Genomic DNA, 14,149 nt, shown 5'->3' on the forward strand with positions numbered 1-14,149 from the left:
CTTGAAACTAATGTAAAAAAATATTTTCAAAAAATGTACACTTTCTGAAATAATGAGTGTTCTATGATAAAAGAATCACCCAGTATAGTATTATAGTGGTATAACTTTAGTTGCATATAATATGTATTATGTTTACCTACTGCAGGTTACTTACTTCGTGTGACTCGGTCTAATTTTTATAGTAACATATTTATACTTCTCATTACAATAATGGAGAACGGAGCTGCTGTATTTTTAAAAACTTTCTAAAAAATGTCAATGGAATTTTTATTCTTATATAGTAAAACCTATATATTTGGGTACATTTGGATTTTATAGGTATATTTAGCTTGTGCTGTATAGCGTAAATTTAAAAATTATAATTTATATCAAAATACAAATACTGATATCTTATAATTAGTAATTATTAAATAAACTTGAAGTGAAATATATTAAAATGCAGGTCAGTCAATCTAACTGTGCCTACGTATGGCTATCAAGTTTTTATGTAAACCTTGAATATAAATGTCCCTACTACCTACCTATTTATGTATAATCATGACACTGTTTTTTTACATGCTTAGGTCAAGAGAGGTTTACGTGGATGACCCGCGTGTACTACAAAGACGCACATGGATGTGTGATTATGTTTGATTTGTCAAATAAGAATTCGTTTTTAAACACGCTCAAGTGGAAAAAAGATGTGGATGCAAAATGCACTCAATTAGACGGCGGTCCCATACCGTGCATGTTGTTGGGAAATAAAGTAAGGACGTTTTTTCATCATCGACGTAACATTTGACTATCTTTAAACGCTTCAGGTGTTACAATAATTACGACAATATTATAATTATTAAAGCACTAGGTTCATATAAATATTTTATATCTTAAAGGTCTTTGTCCCCATACCTATTTAGTATCTTTAGGACGGTTTAACGGCAATTGTATACATATCAGATAAGGCGAAATCGATAAGACGAAATTGTTATACACGAGAATTAACGTGAACGAAAAAAATATTTACTTTAGTAATTTATCCATGAAAATGGTTTTGTGTGGGACAAACTTACACAGACATTCTCAGTAGCTTTATTACATTTTTACAATACAAAGAGACATGTCGTGTCGTGTTTTATTTTAATACAATCGTTCATTCGAAAAGATTCGTGATTTTTGTTTTTTTCATCTGTTTATTTCATTTGTTTATAGCATTGATATTAAAAAAAAAATAAAAAAAAATACTACATCACACATAACGTTATTTTCTATGTAGTGGAAAAATTTAGGAAATCTGCTGTAAATATATTCAAATTGTATACTCGCAAGCTTGTTCCGCATAAAACCCTTTTTATGTATAATCCGGGGTTTTAACGCAACAACTATTGTTGGTATTGTCATGGGACCACTTTTAAAATACTTTGAATTAGTAATTAAAAATATTTAAGATTTAAAATTTTAATTAATCGTAACATTTGATTGCAATTGTCTGTATCAAACACCTTAAATAGCTCGTGTGTGGCGTCCTCCATAGACATGTTGTCATTGTAAATCATTCATTTTTAAATCAATAAACAAATTACATTCCTTTGTATTAAACTATGCAGCATTATGAGATAAAACCATAAATTAAGCTCATAGTATATAGATGTGGTATTTATAGTTTGTTTATTTATATTAGAGGCTCTGTGAAGTGTAAATAATTGTGTGAGGAATAGTTAAGTAGTAATATTATCGTCAATTAGTTTGGAGATAACGTAAATAAGATGTATGACCTAAAGACATAATTATTTTTCAATTTATGTACTTAATAGTTATTGGTAGTATAATGAAGACAAAAAACTTAATATGTAGCTGTTAATATAGATTACAAAATATTTTGTACCTAATCTCAAATAATACATTCATTATGTATGTATTTATATGTATGTATAATATGTCGAAACTGGCAATCAATTAATTCAGTCGTACGAATTATATTTTAGAAAAAAATTAATTAACGTAAATAATAATTCGAATGCAATACAATACAATAACGTACGTTAGTTGTAATACAATAATTACTAATCCAAACATGTTAGATATAATTCACATAAAGTAAATAACTATTTATTTTGTGTTTTATTTGCGAGAACATAAAATAGCTAAGATTAAAAAAAAAATTAAATAAATAATTCAAGTGCTTATATTATTATATAAATAACTATGAATTCTGTAATCAGTTTCTTCACATAACGCAACAATTAACATTTACTTATAAAGATACTATTCTTTTTGTGACTTGATAATGAGTAATGATGGATGATGACCTATAACATTTTATCAAACCGTACCTATGTAATTAAATTAGTAGTAATACTTCTGTTTTTTTATTTATTTACTATAAAATCAACACTAATAAATACGTGTGAATATATTTGTGTATTTTATTTCTTTTAAATATCAAAGCTACCGAGCGATGGTTATATAGGTTTTGAATTCATTATTTTAACTATACATAAAAAGACGTTTTATTTTAGAACATAAAATATATACCTATAATATTTATGAACACCTTTTTTATATTTAATTAGTTCTCCATTTTTTATATTTTAAAAATTGATTACAATTTTTTTTTCTTTTTTATTCTATTTTCTGCATAACATAATAATTAATAGCTAGTATAATGCTATAAAATATCGTAATATTATTGTAAGGTTGATTCAGTTAGTAATCGTTTATCCCGTAATTTATGTTAATAAACATAATTAGAAAATTAGAAAACAAGAATACTTAGGTACTTTATTTTTTTTTAACAAATAATAAATTAAAAATTCTTAAGATTTGAATAAATTACCGATGTACCTATAAAAACAATAAAATGTATAAGATACTACTTCTGTTATTGTTGTAGTTCTATAATTATTCCATAGGTGATCAAAATACAATTTTGTTATTATTTCATGATATGGATATAATTAGTATTATAAGTATATAATTTTTATATGTCTATAAAATATGTACATAAAAGCTCACCGTAATAATTATAAATTATTTATAATTTATATATGAATTATAAATTTAAAATTAAATTTCATCGGGAACATTTGCTTCTTGTCTAAAACCATTTCTTACCACTGATAAAGCGTTTAGAATGTACAATTTTAGAACTATGTATGACATAAACTATCAATTTGATAGTGACAACATTTACAAAAACTGGTTTTTATCGAATAATTATTTCGTTATATAGAAACATCAGTTTCGTTATTTGGAGATAAATTTACAATGAAGGTCATAGTTCTTAAAAATATTTCGTTGAATAGAAAATTTCGTTAAATGGAAGTTCGTTATATGGAATTTTCACTGTATTATAATTTATATCATAATACATTTACTATTATTTATCATATATTTAAAGAAGAAAATTATGTTTATATCATCTTGTTTGATAGAAGTTGGCAATGGTAAATTGATAAGACAAAAATCAAACTGTACTTTTCTCTTTTCGTTTATGGCTTCAATAGTCAATATAGGTCTCACTTTCAGGTTAAAAGTAATATTACGATTGTCTTTTGTAAATAAACAATAATTGTCTTATGTTTTGCTATATCTTAGTATTGAAAATGCAAGTGCTCTTTTCGAAATACAAACATACTATTATTATTATTGTCTATACGTATCACTACAATATAATATCGATCATATAAGTATATGTCTGGATACTAAAGATAAACACTCAATCATTGTTAAATATACAGAGTAATATTATAACCGAGTATGCTCAACCTCATTTTTTTTATATTCTTGCTATTCTGAGTGGAGCGAAGACTGTATTGATTTTACAATGATGTGTGTTTTTTTATTTGTGTGTCTGAAGACACCTTTTCTAGCAAATAAAATACATCGATCATCAATTTTGAGGGAATTTTCTCATAGAAAATCAATGGCTAATCTCGATGGTTACAAGTTTTGGGAATTCAAAATTGAAAATTCTTTGTAATTTTTAAATAATCGAAAAAACAAAAAAAATTATTAAAATAACTGTTTGATAACCTATTATTTATCAACAAATTAAAACTTTTTCACTCAGAATCATTTTCATCTGTATACTCTGTTATTATATTGAATTAAAATTTAAAACATCCATTGCAATATGACTTACTCAATGACGAGGTACACTCGACACTTACTGTTCAGCAATACTTAGCTATACCTACTTGACGGCGTTTAAACATTGAATTTATTTAAATTCTGATTTTTGAAATTTTTAATCACAGTATTAATTATTTCATGTTATATAGGTACTTGGATTTTTTACACCATTTAAATAAAATCCTGTGGGCCGTGACGATAAACTCATTTTTAAAATGAGAACACATACTTTTTTACTGTAAGTTATTACTCTAGTACTTAATTTTTTTAGAAATGTTAAAGCTTCTACATAGAAATTTAAATGAGTATAGTTTCTTAGTAAATTAGTATTGATATAGTCCTTAATAATTGTTTCGCATAAACTATAACCCTCATATCTCATAAACCTATTATGAAGGTCTGCTGTCCTTATTTTACATAAAGTTTATCTCAGAAGCTAATCATTCAAATTTCAATTAATATCCAAAAACATTATCTGAGTAATAATTTACAGTAAAAAAGTGTGGCTTCACATTTAAAAAAAAAGTTTGTTGTAAAAAAATCCAAGCTTATATTAAAATATGATCCATAAGTATAATGAAAAATTTCAAAAATCAAATTTTGAACAAATGCATTGTCATAGGTAAAAAGCGGTAAGTAGATGTCACTCTGCTGTACAGTAGATAGCATAAGTGGGTCACTGTAATGGCTGGTGTTAAATCTGATTTCAATTATATAAGATCATCATCAGCCTATAATATTACTAAGTAGGTATATTTTATGATATTATTGTGATTAAAATAATCAATTTTAGTATTAGTCTAATTTGAAAATATATTTGTGAGTATAAAATATAATAATATACTCTAAAAGTTTCATATATTCACGAATAATATTTTTAAATTACAACAAAATAACTAAAATCGTAATTCTTGGTTTTAATTAGTATAATTTCGTCAAAATTTTAATTTAAAATATCTGTAAAAATAACCGTACTTAAATATTTTTTAGAGATTTTGGTTACAGTATATACTATTTATAAGTATCTTTGTTTTCAATTTTCAATCTTTAGCTATAAAAATTAATCATTTTTTAATTACAATAATTGATAATTTTCGAGATATTGGTACATTTTGTTAACATTTTAAATTTAATAATATTTGTAAAAAATCGTGCTGATGGGTCTTTATAAGTACTTATAAACTGTTATTATAAAAACTTATAAGGAACCTTGTATTAAATTTTCAAGCTTGATCCAACAAATACAATTTTAAATGACTATAAATAACTCAAAACTAGTCGAAATATTTTGAAAACTTTATCACGTATAGAAAATTATAAAATAAACATTTGATAAAAATTTCAAGTACCTTCTGTTATTATTTTTCAAATAAAGACAAATTCAGAAAATTGTTATATGAACATATTTTGTTTATTTACGGGAGAATATTCAATGTCTAGTTTCAAAAGCTCGTAAAAATAAGTTTTACTTTCCGGTTAATTTTATTTTTTTTTAATCTAGGAAAACTTAAGGGGAATCTTATTTTTAATTTTCAAAGTTTAGATAAAAATAGAAAACATTTTTTTGAATTTCTAATTCGAAATAATTTGCCAAATTTCCTGATTTTGACGAATTTTGTCAAAATGTCAACTTCAGACGCTCATAAAAAGTTATTGTGGATTTACTCTCAACATTTTTTTTAATTTTCACCAAAATCAATTTATGACTAACGTTGTATTACATTTTCAAGTTGTTTGACCGACCGAAAAGTTTTGTACCGGCAATAGTAAAATCATAATTCATACATATGTATATATTATATTATATAAATAAATTATACTGTCTTAAGTAGATGCCGTTTTCACTACAGCTGGAGTTGAAGAACGCCTTGAAAATCTGTATATTATAATTATTTTGATCAAGATTATTATGCAGACTATTTACCAGATACCTACTCAAATACATTCTTTTAGCATTTTGTAATATACTAATATATTCATGTTATATACGATATTTGGTATTAGTATCACGGACTGTGTTGCAGAAAAAATTACAATACTTTAAATTTTAACTCGTATTCATAGTTTATCATACTAGTATACCTATTATATCTACTTTTAACTTAAGTTTCTCATCGTATGCGTATAAGTATAATAATGACTTAATGTGTAATGTAGGTATTTAAATGTTTAGTGTTAGGTATATCAGCATCAGTACATACATACATGTAAGCCGTAATATACGGCTATATTGCAATATACGTACATATATTGAAATTTTATAATATTATATTGTTTCAGTGCGATCTGCCCCAACGTCAAATCGATCAATTGGATATCGAGGCGTTCTACAAAGAAAACAATTTTATCGGCTGGACAGAGACTTCGGCTAAAGACGGGTTGATGGTTAACGATTCCATGCAGTAAGCCAATTTATCAACCCCCTCGTCCAAAATTATATCTAAAATATGTATTGTTTTTTTTAAGGTTTTTAATCAACTCGATGATGGGACAGTACAACGACGAAACCGACCAACCAGAACTCGTAAAACTCTCCGGTCCTAATGCGGAGAACAAGAAATCGTGTTCATTTTGTTAGCCTGCAACGATCAATGTTTTAAACGTTAAGTCTATGTTTTTACTGTATCGTCTGTATTGTTCTTGTACATTTGTCGGTAATTTCAACGAGTAATTAATTTGCAATATTGCTGTTGAAACTATATATTATATACTATTAATTATGTGTTATAATTAATTTTAAGTTTCAAGCCATTTAGGTCTGATATACGTATTTGGCTATTGCCTGTTCGCCTCAATAAGATACTATTGTAGCAATACAATATTATATATTATTTTTAAATTTAATCAATATGATACCTATTTCAGGTTTTATTATTGCTATGATTTAAACAGATTTAAGTAGTATCGGGAGGGCCATTGTGCTTTCACGTTTTCCAATGTCAACTATATTATTACGTAATAACAGGAAAACACAGTGCCCACCCTGCGTCACTGCATTTAATGTTTCATGTCTCGTTTCGTAATTTTTTTCAATCCTAACAATATTGATTATTTCCATTTTTACACTTTTAAACTGTATCATATTATATTACTTTATTAGTGAATTTATTTTACTATATAGAAATTTAGAAATTTAGATTTTGAAAATGTGTGTTTTTAATTTGTATGTTAATTATACTACATTATTTTATTTTATTTTAATTTTTTTTTTATAAAAAAAACTGCTATGTTGAATTACTTGAAAAATACAGTACGATTTTACAATACGACACAGCTTGTATTATGTCTATTAATTCTTATATATTCTCCACAATTCAATTTATCCATAAAATAATTTATTGTGTAGACGACAGAAGATGATTATTATATTATTAATTCCTACAGAAATTATAACATATTTTAAACTGTGTAGGTAGTGTACATATCATAACAATACTAATACAAAAATATCTTAAGACAGTAGCATTTTACCTATAGATAATACCTATTGTATTTTAATACCTATAGATATTACCTATAGATATAGTTTTTAAATAATTTTATATTTTTATATATTAATAAAAATAAATTATTTAATTAAATAAAATATTTTGAAATGTATTTCATTCAAAAATGTTATCAATATCAATATTATTAGTGGTTTACCAAAATGTTGAGTGATTATTGTTTCTTTTTGAGAACTTAAACAGTATTTATGAGTAAAATAACAGAATAATATTTTATATTATGCTGGATGATTCTTTCTACAATACCTATATACATCATCTCATTATCTCAAAAAATATTAACGTTTTTAAAAATATTTTTGAAGTTTTAATTTTTTGTACGATAAAAACCATTTAAATTTCATAGAATTATATTCGCAAAATATTTTTCTGAGAAATTACGTGTTATGTATTAGAATTTCTTGGGTAATTAAATTATTTTAAGTAATAATTATTTAAAGTTTTTATGAGAGTAGTCATGTGCCTCTTTACTCCTCTCATCTAAAGTTTAAGGTTTAAATATTTTTATGAGTTTTAACAAATTAACTGCTTGTTAAAAGTTCGATTTTTATAAATAAAAATTCTCGGAAAAATGTTCTTCATCGGAACATCTGAATATGAAATAAAAAAAGATTCAAAGATGTGAAAACTTAAACAATAACGATAAAAAAATATAACTTTTTAATCATAGGCTGAAAATACTTTTCGTGGAAATGAGTGTTTACTGTTAAAATGATATTCCTCTATAGATTTAAAATTAAATAGAATCAAACACTTACAGATTGTGTAGTAAGTTTTAAAAATATTATTAAAATTTATTTTTGCACGTACCAGGTAAGCATGTTATAAAAAAAATATTTGAGTAAACAGCTCCGATCAGAATTATCTTTCAATTTTAATGTTGACATAGTATACAACCATATATCTACCGTTCAACACAACACATAATGTACTTATGTCCTATTTCAATTCTGTACTAACTCAAATATTGTATTATGGAAAACTATTATTATTATTATTCAATATTCATATTCATGATTCAAGAGTGCATAGTGCGTTTAAAATATTATAATATAGGTAGGTACAATTAAAACTGATAAATAACTATAATCAATTTATAGGACATTATATGAGACACTTTTTTACATTTTTATTTATTTTATAGACATTTTATGCAATTTAGGATAACAATTTATTTATGTGACAAAGAGCAAAATAACATAGTCGTAGGTATTCGAAACACTGTTTAGTCGAGTTTGAAAGTTTATACCTACGTAAAATAAATTTCCAAAAATTCTCTTAACGTTAAAAAATTTGTTTGAATAATTGCTATAGCCATAGTTACCGGGCTTAAGCATTAAAAAAAAAAATACTGCAATTATTGCCAACATTGAAACATCTAATGGACAAATTCTAGACATAATTCCATCTATAGGCTAGAGCATAATCTAAGCTATAAGGATTACAGAGACAGGTAAGAAGACAGTACCACTTTAAGATCTCCATGCCTCGGGAGCAAAAAACAAGCTCTTGAATTTCTGCTGGGTGCTTGTTTAATAGGTTTTAAGTGTAGCTCGTCATTGTCCGTTGTGTAGGTCGCTGTGATGACAGTGGCGTCATTTCAGTTTTTAATAGAAGGGGCAAAAGTTTTGACCAGCCCAAAATGCTAAAATAAAAAAGTACTCGCAAGTACTTATAATATATTATGTTACTTTCCCTTTATAAGACACACATACATACTAACTTTCAGCCACGTCCACACATACGTAAAAACATAAATATATTCCAACTATTAATTAGCAATTACCAATCTATCATTGTAACAATAATATCTTAGTACCTACACAGTACACAATATAATGTTTCCCTATAAAATATATAGGCATGCTTTTGCGCTAATATAATATAATAATGGTTAATCGAAAACCACCGGGCATCGGACAATTGGGCTACTTTTAAAATCAGACGGGGGAAAATGCCCACCTTACTTACCCCCAAATGACGCCACTGTGTGACGGTACTGTTCAAATTTGAATGTTCAGATAAATCATTGCATAGAAAAAACCCTATCTTTTTATTAAACATAATAATATATAACAAATCATTTATAATGATTACTGTAATTTTTAGATTATCATAGCCCTCATATCTTCTAAACCAATATAGTATTATTATGGACAGTATTATTCTTAGTAGAATTTAGTAAGTGCACAAAATTTAATAATTCATGAACTACTCGTACAAGTTTAGATATAGGTACATCAATACTTTAAAAAAATCAGTTGCTTGTGAAATAATATGATGATTCTTATTTTTTTTTATTTTTTTTTTATTTTAACGTTACTGCATGGGAAGTAAAAATCCAATTAATTGAAAATATACGGTCCATAAGTATACCTAAAAAATCCAAAACTTAGATTTGGAATAAATACATTATCAAAGGAATACGTATATAGTAACCTATAACTATACAGTTGAAGTCTAGTGTATCTCGTCATTGAGCTATAGGTCACTGTGATGGATGTGTTGAATTTGAGTTCAATGATAAATCATTGTGTACACAAAAAACGATTCTTTTCATTATTTTTTATCTATAAATTTATGACAAGTCGGAAATCATTTATATTATAACTACTATATATTTTTCAAATTATACCTATAGGTATATTATTATGAAAATTATTATTCTTAATTCTTATAGTACCTACCTACCTACTTACTAAGTTAAATAACTCAAGAACCGCTATTACAAATTTCAATTTATAGGTAGGTACATCAACATTTTCAAAAAAATTACAGTAAAAAAATGATGATTCTTAATTTTAAAAAAGAAGTATGTATCGTTACAAGTGCTCCATTATTTTTAAGACAATAAAAAAAACTGGTTTCCGAAAACAGACGAAACATTTTGATATACCTATTTCTCGACTAGAACTATATAGGTAAGTTAAATGTTTAAATTATTTAATTTCTGAAATATGAATAACTTTAATAGTTTAATAAATTAATCTTGGTTCAATTGTATATTGAAAAAAAAATGTTTTCAGACGTTTTCCCTTTCGAGGCTCGATAGATTTTTAAAACTGCTTATAATGACTTATTATGCCTAATATGTTTTCTGAATGGTGCGAGTACCTACCTATACTATTAGACATTTTTACCCGAGTATATTATACATCTCAATTATTTTTAAACTTTAAATCAACTTTAATTGACACGTTTCACTGTTTCAGTATATACTTTTAGACACAGATAAATGCTAAAATAATAATTATACTTTTTTTGATACATAATATTATATAGATTATAAGAATTGATTGCAACATTATTCGATTATAGGCGATATTTATTTTTTTTTTTATTAAGAAGCTTGAAAATTGAATACAAGATTTATTGCAAGTTGTTATTAATAGCTGTTGAAAAATATTAAAGATTAAAATATACATAATATATAGGCATGGATTTTTTTGTACCAACATTTAATGTTAAAATGTTGACAAAATTCATCAAAATCTCGACAATTTGCAAATTATTTTGTTGTTATAATACAAAATGTTCAATTAGTATAGCTTAAAAATGGCAACTGTTAAAAAAATTATGATTGTTCAACTCCTTTTGGGTGTAACTTGCTGCAGTAAATGCAAGTCAGCCACCTTGGTAGGTAATATTCGAAATATGATTTGATGCAAGCTTGTACTTGAACTGACTGATTAACCAATGGAAATCAATAATAAATAAATACTGATTTCCTACCAATAATTGTGAATCTAAATCATCCCGGGGAAAACTCAAATACATATTAAAAATTTCATCAAAATCGGACCAGCCGTTTAGGAATGGATAAAGGACATTTACATACATATTATATACACACGGGCAAACATTCATTTTTATACTAGGACTACGGTGATAATCAAAATCCTGGAAAAAAATAAAGTTTAATTTTTTTTTTTTTTTGTCTTATCCGCCTAAAAGGTTCCATATGAAATAAAATATATTTTGTGAAAGTTATATCTCAATCAGTTGATATTTAGAGGTCACACCTTTTTTTATGTTATAATTTTAAATTTAAGTAACTATACCAACCGGAACCGAAGGAAATGTTAGCTATCTATTAAATATAGCCCTTGATGCCGAAGAAATAAATAGTGACATTGAAAATGATCAAAATCAATGTTTTTCCAACTAACTTCTTAAATATCTTTAAAAAAAAATGTGTTTAAAATGTTCAATATAAATCATATTACTGTGTGCCTATAGTGGAGTATTAAAAAAAAACAACTTTATGGTATTGAAACATTATCCATTTCCACATTTGCTGGATGGTGGTATCAAACATTTAAGATCCGCATATGTTGTCTCCGTCTTACACACGTGATACATAACAAATTTTCGTTCTCTAGTTTCAATAGGGTGCTGTGAGATTTGATATTAGAGTGAAATGATCTATCATCAAACTTTTAAGTTACAACATTATCTGTGTTCTCTCGTTGGTTTCTTATGATATTTTAATTTTCAAGTGAGTTATGATTATGTAAAACATAAATAATTGAAAATTATCATAATTCATTCAAAAATGAAAATATCATAAAAAACCAACGAGAGAACACAGATAATACTGTTACCTAAAAGTTTGATCATATGACAGTTCACTCTTATATCAAAACTAACAGCACACTATTAAAACTGCAGGTTATTTGGGAAAATTTGCTATGTCGCCCGTGTAATTTGAGCTATACACTATATTATAGTATGTACAGTTATAGTTTTACCCTTTAGATTAGATTACTTCAATCGATTGTAAATGTATTATAACAATTATTTACCTATCCCTTTAATATGAGATTGAGGTGGCGTCGTGACGACGGTAGGGTATGGCATTCTTGTCAACTAAATTATACAAATATGTAAGAAATGTTAAATGATACAAAAGCAATATAAAATAACCAAAAGGCAACAATTAAAATACAAGAAATAAAACCATTAACTTAATTAATTAAATAATAAATTATTTATACAATGATTACAGTGTATTACAATGTATAAAATGAATGATTAATATAATATCATTTGCTTACATCAATTTTCAAAGAGACAATAGGTAGTTAAAAATAATAGGACCCAGATTATTAATACATTTTTGACCAAAACGTATATTAGGTATTTTTTCAGTTATCTGACTTTATTATTATAAAATGCAGGGTAAGGTTAGGTTCTTTTCTTTATGAGTTTGTCATTCTGCTTTAAGAAGAAAAAGTAGATTATTTATTTAAAATCGAAATTGCCATTTTCTTATACCTATAGTAATTATTTAAATGGTAGCACGTTAAACCCTTTATAATTAGAAGAGGAGACCCAATTAGATTTTTTTCTTCATAGACGAATTATACTTTGGTTTTGCATCCTTTAAGAATTCAGAACAGTTTTTGAAGGTCTATCCAAAATTACCATACCGATACCGACATAATGTCTGTATTTTAATTTGTAATTTATATTGATATAAGTATGTATATATATATACAAATATTAAATTATATAATATAGGGAATTAATACATTATAATATATTCATGTATAATAATCAATATTTAATAGAATATATTATAATACTATTACGTTAATAAACATTTAATCGTACAAAGAACATATTTTAAACACGTTAAAATATTCTTATTTACTGGTATTGGAGTAGGTAACTATAATATATACAAAATTATAATACGAGTATATCATAAACAAGTAAGTGTTATCGAAGAAAATGATTATTTATTATTTAATATTTATGTAGATAACATTTATAAAAAAAAAAATTGCCACCCATTGGACTATCACTATTTAAATAATGAACCTAACTAAAGGTGAAATTGGTTATACTAAAAATATATCACACATCCAGGTACCAAGACGAATGTTTTTCCGAATCGCAATTATATAATGCGCACATTGTGCGTGCACTGTGCGCGTGCGTGTCTGATACTCCTATGTGTACATAATAAAATATACAATATACCTAAACAATTTGATTTCCCGGAATACTGAGCTCGAGTGTAATTTATGCAACAAACGAATGACTAATAATGCCAATATTAATACATATAAAAAAAACTACATATTCTATACGAGATCGCTGCGGAGGCGGATATTATACTATACGTCGATGCAGACATACGACGACGATAATAATTATAAATAATTATTAATATTATTATATTATTGTTAAAACGACGCGCACGAGAAGACGACTATGTACTTTATAGGTTTCCCACGCCCGACGCCTACGTTCGACCCGTATGGCCATATTATATTATTATTACTATGCGACGATATCGATATTATTTTCGGTGATTTGGTGCATGTAATTCAGTTTATTGCGTCGGGCGTCAATTTACTATTGAAAAATAATATTCTTGTGACAATAACATTTCGTGCCGAGTCGTAATAATATTATTTTGTAAAGAATTCTTATATTTAAATAATATCATAGGTACGCGTCTATCGTAATTATTATAATAACAATAATTATAATTATTATTATTACAGTACGATTGGAGACCG

At 25.9% G+C, this 14,149-nt stretch overlaps 1 protein-coding gene across 1 annotated transcript in view; it reads left to right on the forward strand.

Moving 5' to 3' along the window:
* Nucleotides 1-7,381, forward strand: part of LOC100159540 (ras-related protein Rab-7L1) — a 14,233-nt gene extending 6,852 nt beyond the window's left edge. Inside the window, exons 5-7 of the mRNA XM_029486342.1 lie at nt 564-745; nt 6,391-6,512; nt 6,577-7,381. Coding sequence (XP_029342202.1) covers nt 564-745; nt 6,391-6,512; nt 6,577-6,688 — 416 coding nt within the window. The 3' untranslated portion in view covers nt 6,689-7,381. The remainder of the gene's footprint in view (nt 1-563; nt 746-6,390; nt 6,513-6,576) is intronic.
* The last annotated feature ends 6,768 nt before the right edge of the window (nt 7,382-14,149 follow it).

This window comes from Acyrthosiphon pisum, chromosome X, assembly GCF_005508785.2.
Source record: "Acyrthosiphon pisum isolate AL4f chromosome X, pea_aphid_22Mar2018_4r6ur, whole genome shotgun sequence".
Taxonomy (NCBI): Eukaryota; Metazoa; Arthropoda; class Insecta; order Hemiptera; family Aphididae; genus Acyrthosiphon; species Acyrthosiphon pisum.